At 44.0% G+C, this 21,912-nt stretch overlaps 1 protein-coding gene and 1 long non-coding RNA gene across 2 annotated transcripts; one reads left to right on the top strand and one right to left on the bottom strand.

The window, feature by feature from the left end:
* Window positions 1–1,027: 1,027 nt before the first annotated feature.
* On the top strand, window positions 1,028–1,684 carry LOC147972491 (uncharacterized). Its single transcript, XM_087524357.1, has one exon. It carries the CDS (start codon window positions 1,028–1,030, stop codon window positions 1,682–1,684), a length of 657 nt encoding a protein of 218 aa, XP_087380483.1.
* A 13,391-nt stretch (window positions 1,685–15,075) lies between these two features.
* LOC147972490 (uncharacterized) lies at window positions 15,076–16,211 on the bottom strand. The gene is made up of 2 exons (XR_015603422.1): window positions 16,085–16,211; window positions 15,076–15,475 (listed from the first exon to the last, which is right to left on the bottom strand). It is a non-coding gene; the product is annotated as an uncharacterized LOC147972490 (long non-coding RNA).
* Between the last annotated feature and the right edge of the window lie 5,701 nt (window positions 16,212–21,912).

Here is a 21,912-nt window from a genome sequence, read left to right as displayed (position 1 = left end):
GTCGACGACGACCCCTACTACACCGAGGGTGCCTACTACTACGTCCAGGCCGCCAACGACGACCATGAGTAGTTTAGGAGGATCCCAGGCAGGAGGCATGCGCCTCTTTCGTTCTGTATCCCAGTTTGTGCTAGAATTCTTAAGGCAAACTTGTTTAACTTATGTCTGTACTCTGATATTGTTGCTTCCGCTGACTCGTCTATGATCGAGCTCTTGTATTCGAGCCCTCGACGCCCCTGACATGTAATATGATGCTTGTATGACTTATTTTAATTTTTAGAGTTGTGTTGTGATATCTTCCCGTAAGTTCCTAATCTTGATCGTACACGTTTGCGTGGATGATTAGTGTACGATTGAATCGGGGGCGTCACAGACTTATATGGAGAGTGGGGGACGGATCGAGTATTCGAATCCATCATGATAGCTGGATACCACGCAAAGGTAGCCTTCGGCCGCTGGGCCAAGTTTTTGTGGCAGGGATCATGCGTGTGAGCGATCTCCTCAATGGAGATGCTCCGGGATGGGATCGCCCCAAGCTGGAGGCGATGTTTTCAGAGGGAGAGGTTCATGATATTCTGCAAATTTGAGTTGGGGGCGCAGGAACGGAAGATACACTTGCTTGGAATTTTACTAAGAACGGTCATTTTTCAGTCAAGTCAGCATACCATCTGGGTATGGAAAAGAAGCGGGCGAGATCGGGACAGCCCGGCTCGTCCTCTTCGGTAGCAACACATCGAGGCTGGCTGGCACTTTGGAGTACAAATGCACTGGGTGAGGCACTCATCCACGTATGGAGGCTGATTAGGAATGGCCTAGCGGAGGGTTCTGAGCTACTCCGGAGGAAAATCAAACCCGGTGTTTTTTGTCCGGCGTGTGGGCGCGAAGAAATGGTGCATCATAGGTTTGGGGCTCCTATCATTCCATGTGCTTCTGGAAAGAGTTGAGTTCAATATTTGGTGCGAGATTGGCGACCCCACCTCGATTGTTCTGCACCCAGAGGTCGCTTGCATCGTGGCTGCTCCAGTGGATGTCCGAGGCCTCCTATGATGACAAGGCTGCAATGATCCAAGGTCTTTACGCCCTTTGGCTGGCAAGGAATGAAACAAGGGATGGAATACGCATTGAAGAGGCGGACTCGGCGGCGAGGCGGGTTGCAGCGCTGATGGACGAATGGAAGAGGGTGCGTGGTCAGGAGGAATCTTCATCAAGAACAGCTCAACATGTGATTTGGGAACCACCGGCGAATGGCTGGCTTAAAGCAAACGTCGACGGTGCTACAGCTCGGTCGGGGCAAGATGGTGGTGCGGGTGTGGTTTTCAGAGACGAGATGGGTTCATTTAGGGGTGCGGCATCTTTTTTCCTTCCTGGTATCTCGCAGCCAGAAACCACTGGGCTGTTAGCTTGCAGAAGAGCGGTGCAAATGGCGCTACAGCAAGACATCCCAAAACTGCATGTGGAGACTGCCTGCCTTGGGGTTGCTAGGATGCTGAATGAGAAAGAAAGAAACCTGTCGGCGGTTGGCATCATGGTAGAAGAGATCAAGACGATGGTGAGGAATTTGGGAGATTTCAAGGCTACATGGGTCCGGAGGAGCGCGAATAAAGCGGCACATGAGTTAGCTCGTTTTGGTTTATGTAATGCTGTTTCGATTTCGTGGGATTTAGCTCCCCAGATTGTATTCTAAGTATTGTATCAGATGAACTACCTGATCTAGTCTAAATAAAGTGGGGAAGTAACTTTAAAAAAACTCAAGACAAAAGGTACTTTTTTTAGAAATAAGACAAAAGGTACATGCCACACACACAAGGAATGTGCCGGCTGGGCTCGTCATCTGTCGTACGGTGGCAGCTGAGAAGGCCCACTAGTTTTCTCATGTGAAGCTTGGGCCAAGTGTCTTCGCATGAAGAAACAAGGAGGCATCAAAATCCCTATTTGACGCACCTTGCTTCAAATTGTTGGGCTTCACACAGGACCAGCCAGCTGGGTGGACCCATTTAGCTGTCCGATTTTGGGAACCTTCCAGAATGTTCTCATTTTGCTTCTACTTTTTTTAAACATTTTTCTACAGTTTCTTTTACCGATTTCGTTTGGGTTTTTTAAAGTCACATTAAAAAAATACGGAAACACTAACGCCCATACGTGTGGGTGTTACTCAACTCGCTCACACGCTTGAATTGTCGTTCGTTGTTTTTTGCACGAATCTTGACACGAAAGGTGGATTTGATGTGTCACATAGGACGGGGCTGATGTGTGGGAGTTGGAGAGTTTGCCCACATGCCCGCACCACGCTATTTGCCAGCTGCGCTGTCTGGACAAACTAATTTCTGCCCACACAGCCACCACCTAGGTCATGCACGTGTGGGCGAACTGTTTTTCGCCCACATGGCACTCCTACGTTGTGGATGGCAACTGCAGTTACGCGAACGTGGCAACTAGGTAAATACACATGGCAACTGTGATTCTTTGCTAGACGGCAACTGCAGTTGCGCGTACGTGGCAACCCGATAAACAGACATGGCAACTGTGATTAACAATACATGACAACTATGGTTGGACCCCACGTGGCAACTAGGTAAACACACATGGCAACCATTGTTTGATCATATGTGGCAAGTAGTTAATCACACACTGCAACTACGGTTTGATTACACGTGGCAACTACCATAAATTAGACATGGCAACTATAGTTAATCAAAACAGATAGAGTTGCCATACTTTTACAACTACACTTGCCATCCCGAATAACTACATCTGCCAACTAAATCGTCATCCCGCGGGGTACCTGTTGGAAATTTGAGTAATTTACCGAATGATTTTATTAACAGAAATACTAGATAAAGTATGACTAATATAGTAGAGATAAAACAAGTTATGCGTTCGGACAGAGAGAAGGTAAAGAGCATCTGCATATATGAACTTGAACTAAACACATCTAGAACAGACACTAGATGAAGTTGCATATATGAAGTAGAACCTAACACATGTAGGACGGAAAGTAGAGCAAAGAACTGTGTCATGACATCTAACAGAATGAGCAAGAACACGTACAGGACAACAGCAGTGGAAGTGCTTGACTTGGGGTCGGTATCCTCGCCTGCCATGTCGTCGAGGAGATCGTGGACGTCGGGGAAGAAGTCGTCGTCGGGGAAGTAGTCGTCGGCGACCGGATCGTCCGTGATGAAGCAGCCAGTAGTCGTGCTGAGCGCTCCCCAAAAACCTTATCACCCTTCTCCCGTACATGACTCAAAAGGTGCGGTTTCGGAGGCCTACTGTCCCGACCTGCGGTGCACGCCGCAAGCCGGGATGGGGAAGATCGTAGCAGCAGCGCAGTGCTCAGGAACTTGTGGCGAGAGGAGGAAGAGGTTCTGGTGCGTCTCTCTGGGAGGAGCGACCTCCCTTTTATAGGTGCAAGAGAAGGAGGCGAGAGGGCAACGACGGGAGGCGAAACGAAGAGACAGAGACGAAGAGAACAGCCAGCAGCCGAAGGGCTGCACCATTCGCATTCAAACTCCACTTTCGCAAAAATCTTTTTAGCTTCCGTGTGACCTTTCGTATACCCGTAGTGAGTGGAAAAATTTTAGATATCGGCTCGGCTCATTCCCGCAACCCGCGACCCGCAGCGCGTCGTGATGAGGCGAGGTGTGGCGTGGCGTGGCGGGCGGTGGAGGAGGAGCACGCGTGGATATCCCTCTTGTTCTCATGCTCGTACAAGTGGGGAAAGAACCTCCCTTATAAGGAGGTCCAACTCCCACTAAACTAGCAATGTGGGACTAAACTTTAGTAGTATCACTTGCCTTGCACAAATGGGCTAAGTGGGCCTCTAGGATTTATTAGGAATTCCTGAAATAGTTATTGGGCTGCCCAAAATAGACTAAATTCCAGCAATCCCCCACCAGATCCTAGAGACATACAAAAATTTGCCTTTGGTTCCAAAACACTATTTTATATACCGGTACTGCAGTGGAGACTGTTAAGTTGAACTTCCACCTAGAACTCTATGCTAAACTAGTAAGCAACTTGAACAGTGGACTGGGCCTTGAACTGCAAGTTTTCTGCGAATCTAGCTTCACATAAAGCCTTGACCGATACGTGGCTACCGTGGGGCTTCCCCGCGGGTGGAGCTTATGCGTCATACTCCGTGACCTTTCATGAGTTTACTAGAGAGAACCCTACTCTCATAGATTGCGACGTTTGACAATTAGACTCATATAGGTGTGTTCTTCAAAAGATGTTCTGCGGGATAACATCTCTGCTTAAATAAGCCACTTAGAACATATTAAGATATACATCAACCTGCCATGCAGATTAGGAGAGTATTGCATCTTCATGGAGTGGTATTGTGAATATTAAGGATACTCTCCTCTCAGTTGACCAACAGCTTATCTTCCACATCTAATTCACGGGATCTCCGATCACCAAGAATAGGTTACCACTGTGAACAACTCATATTGTGGGTCTCATACCCATCTCCCTCGATGCATTATCTATCACATTACGTGATAGACCCTTCGTAAAAGGATCTGCCAGATTTTTAGACGTTTGGATATAATCCAATGCAATAACTCCGGAGTTTTTCATTTTCCTGACAGACTTTAACCTTCTCTGAGCGTGTCTTGATGACTTCATGTTATCCTTTGAGATGCTCACTTTCGTGATCACAGTTTGATTGTCGCAGTTCATAAGGACACCCGGTATAGGTTTCTCAACAACCGGCAAGTCATTCAAGAGCCGGCGAAGCCAATCTACTTCAATCGTAGCTGTATCTAGTGCTGTGAGTTATGCTTCCATTGTTGACCTCGTTAAGATGGTCTGCTTGCAAGACTTCCAAGAAACAGCGCCACCTCCATGAGTGAATACATAACCGCTCGTGGTCTTTATCTCATCAGCATCTGAGATCCAGTTTGAGTCACTATACCCTTCAAGCACCTTTGATTGCCCGGTGTAGTGAATTCCATAATTTGCAGTGCCTTTCAAATAACGCAAAACTCTCTCTAGAGCTTTCCAATGCACATCTCCTGGTTTTGAGACAAACCGACTCAGTTTGCTAACAGCAAAAGAGATGTCAGGTCTTGTAGCACTTGCTAAGTACATAAGCGAGCCAATAATCTGAGAATATCTCAATTGATCTCTAGCAATTCTTCGATTCTTTCGAAGTAACACACTTGCATCATATGGTGTTGGAGAGGGCTTGCAGTCACTATAGCCAAAGCGACTCAAGATCTTTTCCACATAGTGAGATTGAAGCAATGTAATCCCATCATCATCGTCTCTCAACAACTTGATGTTCAGAATGACATCAGCCACTCCTAAATCCTTCATCTCAAAACAACGAGATAGGAAATCCTTAACCTCCTTAATAACATTCAGATTTGTTTCGAAAATCAGTATATCATCAATATACAAGCACAGGATAACTCCCTCGCCCCCACCATGGCGATAGTACACACATTTGTGAGCTTCGTTCACAACAAAGCCTGCAGCTGTTAAAATTATTTCAAATTTCTCATGCCACTGTTTGGATGCTTGCTTAAGTCCGTACAAAGACTTCAGCAACTTGCACACTTTCCCTTCCTGACCATCTAGTACAAACCCATCTGGTTGTTTCATATAAATTTCCTCGTCCAACTCTCCATTTAGGAAAGCAGTCTTAACATCCATTTGATGAACAAGAAGACCATGCGAGGCAGCTAGTGAAAGTAGAACTCGAATAGTGGTCAGTCGAGCCACAGGTGAGTAAGTATTAAAGAAGTCTTCACCTTCCTTTTGGGTATAGCCCTTAGCCACGAGACGAGCCTTGTACATTTCAATAGTACCATCTGGCCTAAGCTTCTTCTTGAATACCCATTTGCATCCTATAGGTTTGCACCCATAAGGACGATCAGTTATCTCTCAGGTTTCATTTGCCAAGATGGAATCCATCTCGCTACGAACCGCTTCCTTCCAGTAGTCAGCATCTTCAGATGCATATGCCTCTGAAATAGAACTGGGAGTGTCATCTATAAGATACACAAGAAAATCATCACCAAAAGACTTTGCAGTCCTCTGTCTCTTGCTCGTAGTAGGAACTTCATTGTTCTCCTCCACAGGACTTTCAAAGTGTTCCATCGAAGTGGCAGGTTCGGTAATTGTAACTGGTTCCTGATTCGATGAACTAGGCATCTCCTGATTAGATGAGGTAGCCATATCCTTCATGGGAAAGATATCTTCAAAGAAAGTCGCATCATTCGACTCCATGATCGTACCGACATGTATGTCAGGTACCTCAGATTTTACAACCAAGAATCTATAGCCAATGCTATGAAAAGCATATCCCAGGAAAACACAGTCCACAGTCTTTGGTCCAAGCTTCCGCTTCTTTGAAATTGGAGCACTGACTTTCGCCAAACAACCCCATGTTCGCAGATAAGAGAGTTTTAACCCTTTCTTCTCCCATTCCTCGAATGGAGTTATCTCTTTGTTCTTTGTGGGGACTCGGTTCAGGACATGAAATCCTGTCAATATCGCCTCCCCCCACCATGCCTTGGAGAGACCCGATGTGTCTAACATGGCGTTAACCAAATCTGTTAGAGTACGATTCTTTCTTTCGGCCACCCCATTTGACTGAGGTGAATAGGGAGGCGTCCTCTCATGGATTATACCATGTTCCGCACAAAAAGCATCAAACTCATTGGAAAAATACTCTCCACCACGGTCGGACCTAAGCCTCTTGATTTTTCGATCAAGTTGGTTTTCCACTTCAGCTTTATAGATCTTGAAAGAGTTCAAAGCCTCATCCTTAGATTTCAGAAGATACACACGACAGTATCTAGTGGAGTCATCAATTAACGTCATGAAATATTTCTTTCCACCTTTTGTCAACACACCATTCATTTCACATAGATCTAAATGTATGAGCTCTAGTAGTGCAAGATTTCTTATTTCCACAGTCATGTGAGACTTACGAGGTTGCTTAGCTTGCACACACACTTGGCACTTAGATCCCTTGACGGTGGTGAAACTAGGGATTAAGTTCAACTTCGCTAGTCGCGTCATGCAACCAAAGTTAACATGACAAAGACGTGAATGCCACACATTGGATTCACTATTGTTGCAAATATGATTAACAACTTTATTGCAAACGTCTGATAAGGATAAACGAAACAAGCCTCCTAACTCATAGCCTTTACCAACAAAGGTTTCATACTTGGATATTACAAATTTATTCGACTCAAAGACAAGCTTGTAGCCATCTTTACACAGAAGAGATCCGCTAACAACATTTTTATTGACGGAGGGGACATAATGCACGTTCTTCAGCCGCACGATCTTCCCCGAAGTAAACTTCAGATCGATCGTGCCAACACCACGAACAGAAGCACTTGAATCATTGCCTATCAGCACGGTTGAAGTCCCTGCGGTCTGATAAGACGAAAACATGGAAATATCACCGCATACATGCACATTAGCACCCGTGTCAATCAACCAGTCAGGAGAATGACATACTGAAAGAATAGTGAGAAATATACCATACCCAGCATCCTTCATGTCAGTGTCTCCAATGACAACATTAGCGGTCTTGCCGCCTTTCCCAGGATGACGCTTGTCATAGCGATTAGGACAACTAGGAGCCCAATGATCAGGATCCCCACACACATGACAAGCACCTTTCTTCTTGCCATTCTTCTTCTTGAAGTTCGTGTGTTGCACATCCTTGTTCTTCCCATCAAACTTTGCTTTTCCATCAAACTTGCCCTTATTCTTGAACTTGTGGGGCTGGAAGTTCTGCTTCTGTACCATATTGGCACTAAATCCTCCCCCAATACCTCGAGCACGTGTATCCTTTGCTCTCGCCTTTTCTTCCACATCAAGAGTGCCAATGAGATCCGGGACGGAAAACTGCTGCCTCTTATGCTTCAGCAAGGTAGCAAAGTTCCTCCATCACGGAGGAAGCTTAGTGATGATACCTCCGGCAACAAACTTGTCCGGTAGCATATAACTGAAGTGCTCAAGTTCTCTAGCAAATGACTGTATCTCATGAGCTTGCTCAATCATGGAGCGCTCTTCAGTCATCCTGTAATCATAGAATTGCTCCATGATGTACAGCTCAGTGCCAGCATCCGAAACCCAAACTTGGCCTCGAGTGCATCCCACATATCTTTTCCATTATCAATTGATGCATAAGCATCAACTATGTTCTCACCAAGAACACTCAAGAGAGCAGCCTTAAACAGAAACCGTTGAGATTTGGAAAACGTTTTTTAAAAAGTGCGAGCAGTTTTGAAATGTCGTGATTTCATTATATTTCTTTTTTAGAAGTGAAGATTTTTTGATATCCCACTTTAAAAATTAAACACGAACTAACCCTACAAATCCTGAACAGTTTTCTAAAATGCGAACAATTTTTTAAAAGTTTAACCATTTCCGAAAAAACAAACAAATTACGAAAAATTGTGAACCTTTCTTCAATTTTCTGAATATTTCCAGAGATCACAAACAGATTTTAAGTTTTGAACAAAAATGGATAACATAAACATTTTCTAAGTTAAGAACAAAAAAGTTAAAACTTAACATTTTTCATACAAACAAAAATTGTATTGTATGAGTTTTTGGAAATGCAAACAAAATTTGACACATGGGAACATTAATTGAAATTGCAAACAAAACGATGAAACCGCGAACATTATTTTAAACATGAACATTTTTCTGAATTGGTGAACAAATCTTAAAAAAAAAATTGAAAGTCAGAACATATTTTGAAAACCACGAACATTTTTTGAAACCCCCAAACATTTTTTGAATTTGTGAACAAAATTTGAAAAAACAGGAACTTTTTTTGGAAATTTGGAACAAATTTTTTGAATGTGTGAACAAATTTTGAAAAAATGAACATTTCTTGAATTTGTGAACAAATTTTGAAAAACCGGATCATTTTTTGAAATTCGGAACAATTTTTTTGAAACCACAAACATTTTTCGAATTGATGAACAAATTTTGAAAGCCAGGGACTTTTTTTTGAAATTCTGAATAATACTTGAAATTTCCAAAAAAATGAAAATGAAAAATAAACTTGAAAAGAAAAAAAAGGAAAATGAAAAATGAAAAAGAAAGGAAAAAGAAAGAAACTCAAAAAAGAAAAGAAAAAACGAAAAAGAAGAGAAATAGAAAAACGAAAAAGAAACTGAAAAAGAAAAGGCCGGTTCAGGAACCTTCTAGAAGATTCCAAAACCGGAAAAAACCGTCTGGGAAACTTTAGAAGGTTCCGAAAACCAGAAACGCTGCAACCACTGGGCCGGCCCATGACATCGCTCGATCGCCAGGTCTGTGCGAAACGGCGACACTTTGACGCAACGAGCGTGCAATAGGAAATTCCAGTCTAAACCTCCGAACTAACATGACCTGGTCCATATGGAAATGTCCACATCCACCGGGCCTCAATGTTTCCTTCCAGAAACCGAAACCCACACGAACTCGGCCTCCGTATAATGATTCTAATCTCAGTCTAACCTGTTCGATTGCCATAGTTGCACCGATCGATCGAGCGCCATGAGTTCACGAGGCGACCAGTCTCGCCGGATCGACATGGAACTGGACGCGCCCCTGTTCGCGCATGACCGGCCGCTGGGGAGTAGAAGACCTTGAGATCGTCGTCCTCAACTCCGATGGACGTCACCGCGCCCCGAGCTACAGCTTCCCCCACCGTTACTTGGACATCCATTTACCCAACTGCGGCGGCGGCGTGAAGCTGAAGAGGCTAAAGCTCACAAACTGCGCCCCGCACGTCTTCAGATTGGACGCAAACCCGTCGCTAGCTCCGGCACACGCGTTCAATGCGCTCACCATGCTCGTCTTGCAAGACATGCCGAGGTCGACGCGCGGCAGCGTATACCAGTCTGTCATCCGGGCATGCCCAGCTCTGGAGGTGCTGCACCTCAGGTCATGTGGTTGTGAGTGCGACGGGAGGTCCTTGACCATAGACGCGCCCGGCTCGCGGATCACAGAGCTGTTCCTCGAGCTCACCAGCCTCACGCTCAGAATGATCGATCTGCGCGCGCTGCCGAGGCTTGAGAGGCTGGCATGTATGGGCGCTCCCCTTGAGCTCAAGTTCCGCCGGGTGCCGCGCTTGGCGCGCCTCAGTCTCACCCACGACGAGGACGCTGACGCCATAACTCCGGAGTTCGTGTTGCATGGCGTACGGAAAATGCACCCTCTCAGCAGATTCTTGAGCGGCCTCACGAGCTTAGAGGACCTCGTCCTCCGGTTCACCGGGCCAGACATGTGGATCTTACGGTCTCTCGGCGACATGCCGCCATTGAGCAAGCTGAAGAGGTTGCTCGTGGCGGACATGCCATCATCGTGGGACATCACGTGGACGCGCTACATCCTGGAGGCCGCGCCTTTCCTCGAGATGATGCACATTCATCTCGATGACGATGACTCTAGCACCGGGGTCGTGACCGGTAAGCTGATCCGGTGGGCGCCGTCGCCGAAGTTCAAGCACTCCCGGCTAGGAGAGGTGGTGGTAGGTGGCTTCGAGGGGACGCCGAGGCAGGTGAATTTCGTGAGGTTCCTCACGCGCGTGTGCACAGCGCTGCGAGACGTGGTGCTTCTCAGGCATGGCCATGTACGGGACAAGGGGCTCTGGGATTGGGAGACGGTAGCGCCACGGCCGGAGTGGCAATGGAGCGACGAGGATAGAGACGGGACGCTGAGAGAGATCGAGGATGATGGGAGTGGGACTAGCGCTTCTTCTTGCTCGACAACTCGAATAGTTTTTGGCTGATTTTTCACTAGATATCGGACATCCTTTTGTGCAAATAGTTGGCTCCCCAAAACACATAGCAGTAGCACCAAATAAAAGTGGTTGTGAACCAACTTGTACATGAATCACTATTACAACATTCTTTCTTCCCACAAGCGAGAAACATTTTTTACTTACTTGGCACAGTTACATATTGATATTATAGCCATTATATAATACACAAAAACATTGCAATATTCTTAGCAGCACTTATAGCAATTGCAAAAATCTTCGCACAACAGAGAAAAACTGTTGAAAATTAGACAATTCGTGATTATCCAGTAAATAATTCATAAATAACACAATTTTTTTTACCATGTATAGGTCTAGCATATCTATATCTATATCTATATCTACACCTAATATTAAAGGACGGAAGCTTTTATAGTTCTTCATACGTCACCCCTTTATATCCGCTGATTTGTTTTAACCACAAAGATTGACGGCTGGGATTTAAAATAATGATATTCTTTTAGAGGATAAATAAGGATCGTTTCTTCGATCATTTTTTATATACCTACATATATATACGACCCACAACCCAAACAGACTCCAAGTCTAGATGTGACCCAGCCGGTTTTCCACCTGACGCGTCTTGGTTTGATGAAGCCTCCTCGATGATTGCCAGAGGGAGGGAAGGACCTGCTGATTGGTTTTACAGATATGTTCACTGTGCCGTCCATCCGTGTACGTCGTCAGGTCATACTCCTGGTCGAGCACCAGACCGGTGGTCGCCGAGGATGTCGACCGTTAGATTCATGCGCAAGGACCCTTGGACTCCGACGCTGCCGGCGAGCCCGTTCACCACGCTGACCGTCCGCTCGCCGTGGTACACCTCCGTCCCGCTCTGCGATAACCGGAATGACGCGATGTTGGGGTTCTTAATCGAGAGGCTGGCTGTGACAGGGTCAGCAAGCCCTGCACCGTCGCCGACCCTAATGGCAGTGAGGGAGACGCCGTTCATGGTGATGCGCACGTAGCAACATAGTGCCGCCTGCGGACCAGAACCTAGCGGCTCTCCTTGAGGCTTGACGTCCACCTCCTCTCCTCACCCCCTCAACCGCGTGCACAATTTATTCCCGGAGAGCGCGTGCCATCAGGGATAGCGCAACAGCAACAACAGTAGTTGCATCAGCCGAAAGATCAGCATGGTCCTCCTCGTTCGTTTCAAGCTTAGAAGGCCAGGTTGGGGGAAGGCCAGGACATGGCATCCACAACCATGGTGGCACATAGCTTGGTCGTCGCGCATGAAGCGCTTGGACCGGAGCTCCGTCCTCCCCGACGGGAAGCGGGGCGCCACTCCCCGCCATGGATCCAGCTGTTGGGTTTCGTAGTAATTTCAAAAAAATTCCTACACACACGCAAGATCATGTGATGCATAGCAACGAGGGGGAGAGTGTTGTCTACGTACCCAACGCAGACCGACTGCGGAAGCGATGACACGACGTAGAGGAAGTAGTCGTACGTCTTCACGATCCAACCGATCAAGCACCGAAACTACGGCACCTCCGAGTTCGAGCACACGTTCAGCTCGATGACAATCCCCGGACTCCGATCCAGCAAAGTGTCGGGGAAGAGTTCCGTCAGCACGACGGCGTGGTGACGATCTTGATGTACTACAGCAGCAGGGCTTCGCCTAAACTCCGCTACAGTATTATCGAGGTATATGGTGGCAGGGGGCACCGCACACGGCTAAGGAATAGATCACGTGGATCAACTTGTGTGTCTAGAGGTGTCCCCTGCCTTCGTATATAAAGGAGTAGAGGGGGGGAGGCTGGCCGGCCAAGGAGGGAGGCGCAGGAGGAGTCCTACTCCTTCCGGGAGTAGGACTCCCCCCCCCCCAATCCTATTCCAAGTAGGATTCCCAAGGGGGGAAAGAGAGAGAGGGGAGCCGGCCACCTTCTCCTAGTCCTAATAGGACTAGGGGAGGGGGAAGTGGCGCAGCCACCTTGGGCTGCCCCTTTCTCCTTTCCACTAAGGCCCATGTAGGCCCATATGGCTCCCGGGGGGTTCCGGTAACCTCCCGGTAACCCGGTAAAATCCCGATTTCACCTGGAACACTTCCGATGTCCAAACATAGGCTTTCAATATATCAATCTTTATGTCTCGACCATTTCGAGACTCCTTGTCATGTCCGTGATCATATCCGGGACTCCGAACAACCTTCGGTACATCAAAATGCATAAACTCATAATGTAACTGTCATCGTAACCTTAAGCGTGCGGACCCTACGGGTTCGAGAACAATGTAGACATGACCGAGACACGTCTCCGGTCAATAACCAATAGCGGGACCTGGATGCCCATATTGGCTCCTACATATTCTACGAAGATCTTTATCGGTCAGACCGCATAACAACATACGTTGTTCCCTTTGTCATCGGTATGTTACTTGCCCGAGATTCGATCGTCGGTATCCAATACCTAGTTCAATCTCGTTATCGGCAAGTCTCTTTACTCGTTCCGTAATACATCATCTTACAACTAACATATTAGTTGTAATGCTTGCAAGGCTTATGTGATGTGTATTACCGAGAGGGCCCAGAGATACCTCTCCGACAATCGGAGTGACAAATCCTAATCTCGATATACGCCAACCCAACATCTACCTTCGGAGACACCTGTAATGCTCCTTTATAATCACCCAGTTACGTTGTGACGTTTGGTAGCACCCAAAGTGTTCCTCCGGCAAACGGGAGTTGCATAATCTCATAGTCATAGGAACATGTATAAGTCATGAAGAAAGCAATAGCAACATACTAAACGATCGGGTGCTAAGCTAATGGAATGGGTCATGTCAATCAGATCATTCAACTAATGATGTGACCTCGTCAATCAAATAACAACTTATTGTTCATGGTTAGGAAACATAACCATCTTTGATTAACGAGCTAGTCAAGTAGAGGCATACTAGTGACACTTTGTTTGTCTATGTATTCACACATGTATTATGTTTCCGGTTAATACAATTCTAGCATGAATAATAAACATTTATCATGATTATAAGAAAATAAATAATAACTTTATTATTGCCTCTAGGGCATATTTCCTTCACCAGCAACCCGCCCACGGGTCAAAATCGAACGGATGCAGGGACATGAGCGGCCTGTGCGCAATAGCTCGCCGTAGGAGAATTGGCAACAGGTCCGGGCTGGACTCCTCTCCAATACGGACTCCAAGTCCTGATGCGATGCAGCGGGTCACACTTTGGACTGAAAGAATTTCGGACGTTTATTTAGCTGGACTGAATCCCGCGATTTGGACACGTTGTATTATGTATTAACTGATGCATGCTGCCATTAGAAACATCTAGAAACTGACACACATTAAACAGTTAATCACTACGGGCCGGCATGGTGCCATTTTCTTATGCCTAATCTTGCTTCTTTTGATGTATCATTTGGACCAGGGGATTATTTTCTCTGACTAACAATTCACTCAGCATTGGATATGCATATTATAGAATTACAAGAGGTCTGGTAGGACACTAAGTCGGTGAGATCTAATTCAAAGAACTGAGATGTCATGATTGCATGGAATTCGACCAGCTGGTATTGTTTTCCAGGTATGACATGTTCAATAATTGGCTCTATTGCTACATAATCGGTGTGTCAAATGACACAACTACTAAGATTGCATCTTATTTATGCCTTCTCTGATTCACTATTTTGCTTTTGATTTGATGTTCCATGTTTTCTTTTGATGTCGTTACCATGTGTTATTCAAGAACTGCTGCTTGCTACACACTATTGATTTTCATATACTGATAGGCTTAAGCAAATATCTTATAAGTTGGATATATGAATCCAATGCAATTCAAGGCAAACTTTAGCAATTAGTCAGAATCCAATGTCACCCATGCATGATCCATATTTAACAGGGGAAATGAATAGATCATGTGACACGAAGTGTTGGCTGCATGGTGTTGTGCATGTCACATGACTTGGTATTGTAGGCTGCCATCTTTTTATACCATGAAAGTTGTTTCAGCTACATTTTGATTTCTGCAATAACAACATGCTTACAGGTCTTATATTGTTAAATAGACATATTCCTTTTCCATAAGCAGAAGCAATAGATTAAGGAGTTTTACTTCATCAAATTCTTTATGTTGTTAAATAGGCATAGAAATCGTGTAACTTGAGAAGCTGTAATATGCTACGCATGGAAGCAGTCAAGTGGCGACACGGGTGGGGCAGCCTTGAGCCACGGCTTATTGGGCTTGAGACATGTATTTTTCCTTTTCCCGTTGCAACGCACGGGCACATTTGCTAGTAGTAGATTAAAAAAACGACAACATCACAAATGCAACATCAACCATAATTCGAGACATGATGAGATCACGGCACACATACTATTCATTTGTAGGTAAAGTAGTTGTAGCTGCTGCAGACACGGTGTTGTTGACAGTGACGTTGGTGAAGACTAGTGAAACCAGACAACGTTGGAGATGCCGGTACGCGGCGCCGTCTGACTTGGATAGAAGAAGAATAGTGGTGATGAAGTTGAGTAGTTGCATGTAGCGCTTCCCAAAAACTAAATTCGTCATCTCCCAATACATGATCACAAGGACAAGAAGTTCCAGAAACCTGCGTCCATGCCGGTGTTGAGAGTGGAGTAGATTACGATGACGACACAAGTAGGCGTCAACGACAATGATAGTTCTTGCCACGGTCAGTTCTGATATTCATAATTTCGCCTATATATACGACCAACACACAAATATATCAAAAAAATTATTTATATGCAAAATACAAAATTATTTAGTTTGAAAACTTAGTTAATTAATTTTTTGAAATTATATTAAATTTATTTAAGTAGTGAATTTGAGATTAATGCAATTTAACTAGATGCATTAATTATTATATTCTATATGTTTATGCAGGATCTTTTATGGGTTGGCGAAAGCAATGAGATGGCCTACGGGTATGCAGCGGTTGTGTTAATCCTACTCAGTACTCACCGTATTTAACATTATGTTGCTTCAGAAGCAGCTATATAAGTTCTTTCACTTAATGTTTATATTACAAACTTACGGGATAAATTCCTACCGTCTTCTCAGGTAGTTTCACCCGAAGGGAACACTTCTCTACAGCTACAAGGTTCTCAACAAACACCACACAGGCTAAATAGAGAACTACCGGCAGAGCTTTCTCCTATAGGAGCCCTAGCGTAAGAACTCATCTCATAAATTCATAATAAAAAGACCAAGTGAAACACGAAACTACTTCATATCGATAACATAATTTACATACGGTTTCCCCTTTCAGAAGACCTCGAAGGGATTACAAAGAGAAAAGAAGGCTACCTTCCTACCTCCATCATGGAATGATACAATGCCTCAAGGGCTTTATTACAAGTGGAGATAGAGGCTACTACTATGACTATTAAGGAGTGTGAGGGCTATGGTGCTTGGGTGTTGCGATGCTCTGGAGTCTGGTGTTGTGCAGCGCTCAGTCCGCCTCCTTTTATAGTGCGTGAGGGACACCGTGCGGTCACTAGTTTATTCTTCTCTGGATGGTACACTATTGCACGTCTTGAAGTAACTTAACTGTCATGCATATTCCTTCGTGTGAGCTGATGAAACAACCCCATTTTTATCTGCCTTTTAGTCTACACTATCAAGCATCTTTGTTTGCATAGCCTGGCCATGCATGATTCTGATGCGTGACTGCGTTTTTGTTTTGATCATTAAGATTAGTTTTTTGCTAAATGTTACAGCCTAAAATATTTTGTATAGACCATGGATTGAAGACCTTGTCCTGATAGAGGATTTTGTCCAGGCTAGAATCCTTGTCTTGATAGATGATTTTGTCCAGACTGAAAACCTTTTCTTGACAGATGATCTTGTCTAGACGGAAGCTCTTGTCTCCATTGCAGTTCTTGCCCTAATATTTAACTAGATCGGCAGCGCGCCTTGGCGCGAGGGTGCCGGTCCCAACGATCTGGCCAAGCAAGTAATGCTCAAGTTAGTAGGAAGTCAGGCTTAGCGTACGTATTCAAATAGGATAACAAACAAACATTCACATGTAATAAGGGCAGAACATCATCGATGGATACCAGAATGATATATAGTACAACACATCTCAGAATGATATATAGTACAACACATCTTCATAGCGACCAGAACGATAGTAAACACATTTAAAGGATGCAAATGTTCATACATGGTAAATTGAAGGATGCAATGTCCATCCATGCAATGTTCATACAAGGTAGATATTGAGTACAAAAGGATGGATAGACGCGCCAGGCCGTGTTCACAAAAGAAGAGGGAGATCACACGGTTGTTTACATGGTACATCACAAGAGTTGGTGGCATCATATATCATCGGGTGCTTGCCAGAGTTAGAATATGTGATTGGTGACGTCCATCGACGATCAAAGCCATGGCCATGGTGCGAAGAAAGCAATTGGTGCAAACACCTCATGCTCTGTGCCTGAGACGACAAACGATTAGATATGTATAATATATTTGGTAATAGAATGTGCCAGGCCTGCAAGCTCAAAAATAAGAATAACACGATAAGTAAAGAATCAACGGTGGCACAAGCTAATATGTGAATCGGTGGTTTTAGATCATTTAATAGATTCATTAGGTGAGTATTCGACCAAATAAAAATCAATGCCACAACTAAATCACAGTCAATAGATCTGAAGTATTCTATCTAAAATGGGTGTTCTAATGGACCATGAGGCTTTCACAACAATAGAACTGCAGCTACTACTGAAAACCGAACAATATTTTTGTACACGGCCCAAAGAACAGTAAAATTTACTCACATGAATCCTGGATTGACATTACAAAAGTACGGAATTTATAAGTGACCGACAACTCATGTTTACCTTGTTCATTGGTGGCACCGTGGACTGGATTTTCCTTGTTCCTGTCGCCGGGGTGGCGTAGAAGAGCTCCCTCCGTGCGCTCTTGTTCGAGTACAACTGAGACATCAAGTTCAGAAAGGTAGTTCTATAGACCAGGATTAGGAATACATTCCACAGGTTGAAATACCATTCATAATACACATTAGGTAAGAAGGACCATACATAAGGATAGCAAGGCCTGTATACGAAAGACCAACATAACCAGGTAGCAATATACACCCTCTGTAAAGAAATATAAGAGCGTGTAGATCACTAAAGATATACACACTCTATAAAGAAATATAAGAGCATTTAGATCACTACTTTAGTGATCTACACGCTCTTATATTTCTCTACGGATAGGTAAGTGTGCAATGCCCCATTGCTCCCCACAATGAACAAATACATAAAGCTTACTGGCATGACTCGTTAACAATAAAATAATATCAAAAATCCTCCTTGAACTTCTCATGAACTAATAGCATCGCCAAACCATTGTTTATCCCAGAATATATACTGGACGAATCCTACACACAAGTCAATTGTTATAACCAATGAATAGGAAATACTGGATACAACTGAGCTGTTATTGTTGGTTAGTATGAGCAGGTTGGGCATAGCCATCATTTTTAAGAAGCCTGGAGAATTAGACATCGCCGGTAACCAAAACCAAATAGAACATTACACTTTATACAGAGTAACTGAAAGATAAATGAGCTTCTCCAAACGCATTTTTCTACACAAGCATCTTAAAAGTTTTGGTTTAGCTTCTGAGATGGCACCGGGCTAGCTATGCAGGAGAGATAGACGATGGCCAACAGAGAATTTAGAGAAGCACATAACAAAAACTGCAACACAAGTTCTATCTAATGAGTACTGACAGATGTGAGCCTCTGAAACATTGTGGTGGCATCTCACCTTCATAACAACACTATCATCCTATAGTCATCATCATATTGCAAATATAAGGGAAGGGAAAGGAGTTTGCAACCTAGTACTCCCATTGTCAGGGAGCAAGAATGTGTGGAGGCATTGGGGGCTTCAGTTATTTCTCTTTCATCTACTCATGTGCCACATCCGCCGCATCCGCGAGCCGCAATACAGCTAGGCAGGCGCACATGGTTCGCACACCGTCGCCTTGCCGAGAAACCTAGAGGCGGACATGAGAGCAAAATTAGGAAATGGTGGAGCTTAAGATCCACATGGTAACAACAATCTGTCACCACTTGCATATTTATCATTTTTAGTGATTGTTTCAATAGAAACCTACATCCACAATTGTATCATCTTTAGTGATTGTTAACATGAACACTAAAATTTCAAATAAAACAAGCTACAACACTACATAAAGGTATACAAACTGAAAATAATATTGTACCTTTTTCAAATTAAGGCAGTAGTCCAGATTATGTCTAATAGCATAATGATGGCGACATCTATATAGCTACGATGGATATTATATGCGGTAGCGTGAATAGCTGGAGCTCAGGGAAAGGCAAGCATGATCAACTCCCTCAGAAAATATCCCATTGTGTTCATGTCATATGAGAAAAAATAATCTAGTTTTCAGAGTTTACTGCATCCGCTTCCGCTGCAAATTAAGTCCCCAACGAGTAACACATCACTCTATGACGAATCATCAAGCACTGATGCCTTGCATAGCCATGAACTGGCATCGATGCCATCCTCGTCAAAATAGCATGAATAAATCAACATAGTGAGATGGAAGTATATTAAATTAAGAAAATATGTCACCATTATAAAAAAATATCCAACTGCCTTGTTGTAATTGATCCTAGATAACCGAGACTACATGGATAATATACATGTGTAAGCGACCGCGGAGCTTTGACAGCCAATAATATGTTAGTGTCCTGCAATCAGGTCCTTTTTCCTCTACAGACACAGTACGTGAGAAATTTTGGAATATATATTCACTAAACAAAATACTTTATAAAATAAGACAATTGACAGTAATAATTCGAGACTATAAGCCTTGCTATACAGCCCTACAATTTAGTGAGTATTGCATACATGTCATTCTTTCTTGGATCAATCTCATAAAAAAATACAAATACAAAGTAGAGAATGGCCATCAATTTATTACTCTAATTTGCTGAGACAAATAAAAAGTGAGGCATAAATCAGTAGAAAACTGATGTGTTATTTCGTATAGACCACCAATTAATTTTTTAGGTTGAAGTTTTCCAACTGAAGAAAGTAGAAAATGAAATTGATGAGCGATTAAATAGTACAATCAAACCTTCCCTTTGACACTACTCTGTTTCAATTTGATAATGTTTGACATGGATGAACTTAATTGGACAATGGTAAGAGTTGTAGCAGGAAGCTATAAACCATACCAAGATCAATTATACTATCCAAAAATGTGATCATCAGTGTGCAAAAAATAGGGAATCAATTATACAGTTCAAAAATGTGATCATCAGTGTGCAAAAAATTGGGAATCTTAAAAAAATGGAGTTCAAATTCGAGAAGGATCTTCAGCTGTCGCCCAACCGCTACCGCCGGAAGAGGTGCAGGACCAGCCAACCCCACATATGGACGCAATGGTCAACGGCCAAACCGCCCAAACGCACCGTTACTTCAACAGAACCATCTCACTTCTCAAGCTCATCGTCTCCTACTGTCGAATGCCAAGATGTCTGTCTGCCTATTTGGTATTGGAGTTGCAGGGAGTGCCTAATTTTTATGTATCTAGCTTGCTTCACTTTTCTTCAGGTTCTAGCTCACAACTAAGTAATCTAATGCAGAAAGTTGATTAGTGTGTTATCTCTGCTCATTTGATTTTCATAACCAGACTTTTACATAATGCTACATTTTTGGAATACTGCATGAGATGATTCTTTTGAAGATGTCGGGCACACGGAGCACCTCTGCCTTGCCATGGTGCTAAAAAACTGCCGATGGTGCTCTAATCTGCAACACCTCACTACTAACCTTGGAAACAATGCCTCTACTCCTCTACCTAGAAAAAATCTTCCTAATTAAAATCCCAATCCAGATAAAAAAGGAATATCGTTCTGGATTTGGAACGAAGGAAGGGTTCTTGGATCCAGGAGAACAAAAGGCGGACGAACCACATGTGTTCATTTAGCTGATGAGAAGATGAGATAAAGGGAGTAGTACCTACTGAGCAGAAGCGCGGTGGCCATATGATGGCTCGCTTAGGGAGGCCGGTTCCACCAGCTGTGCCGCCAAGTCATGGTGGTATCGGCCGCTCAAGTTCAAGGTTGGGGTAGGAGGGCAAGGTTGTTGCCATGGCGCTGGTCTGGGTCGCTAGGAAGTGTAAAGGAAAAGGTTAAAACTGTAGCGACCAGACCTCAAACGGTCCAATCTCTGTACTCCGGTGTCATCCCTGGATCAGTAATGCTGACACCACACAGTACTTGAAGGATTTATAACAGAGTAGCAATCACACACTTATTACATCGAGTGTCTCAATAGAGAACTTATTACAATAATATGGCTTAAGGCCATCTAATAACGATAACAGCGGAAGGCTTGGAAGATAAGTGAGTCCATCAACTCCAACGGCATCACTGAGTATAGAACCACGACCTAAAACTCCTTAATCCTCGTCTGAAAAGTCTGCAACATTAATGTTGCAGCCCGAAAATGGGTCAGCACATGGAATATGCTGGCAATGTAACACATAGAGAGTAATGGAATGAAACAGCTATACTATATGCATATTTGGCTGGTGGAAAGCTCTATGGTTACAGTTTTGCGTAAAGCCAATTTTTCCCTACTGCAAAGGAATAAATTTATTTAATTATTATGGTGGTTATTAAACATTGAGAATGGTTGACAGCATCCTCAATCCCAATTAAGTAACTTCATTAAACAAACCCATCAAATTAAATTTTATAGTAACATGTTGAGATTCACATGATAATCCAGGTACTACATACTCAAGATGTCCATAACCGGGGATACGGCTAACCATGATTAGTTTATACACTCTGCAGAGGTTTGCGCACTTTTCCCCACAAGACTCGATCGCCTCCGTTTGGTTTCTCGCACTACACGGTGTTTGAGAAACGGATGACCGAGACATAGTCTTTCAGAAGCGCTAGCACCTTACGATGGGTAGACCGTACCACCTACATCCCCTACATCTGCTAGTCTACCACTGTAAGAGTTCGCACAACTTAGTCAACTATGCTAGAGCCCATAATAGCTTGTGGCTGCACACGGAAGTTTCTAGCATGAAAAATCTCATGATCCCTTTGAGCCTGGGTGGCGGTC

The sequence above is a fragment of the Triticum urartu genome, chromosome 5A (genome assembly GCF_056163025.1).
Source record: "Triticum urartu cultivar PI428250 chromosome 5A, HENAU_Tu73, whole genome shotgun sequence".
NCBI classification, from domain to species: domain Eukaryota; kingdom Viridiplantae; phylum Streptophyta; class Magnoliopsida; order Poales; family Poaceae; genus Triticum; species Triticum urartu.
The sequence above is the reverse complement of the archived record's forward strand: the minus strand, read 5'-3'. Positions and strand labels throughout refer to the sequence as shown.

Coding starts and splice junctions, on each gene's coding strand:
- LOC147972491 (XM_087524357.1), top strand. CDS start 1,028: ATGTCCGAGGCCTCCTATGATGACAAGGCTGCAATGATCCAAGGTCTT.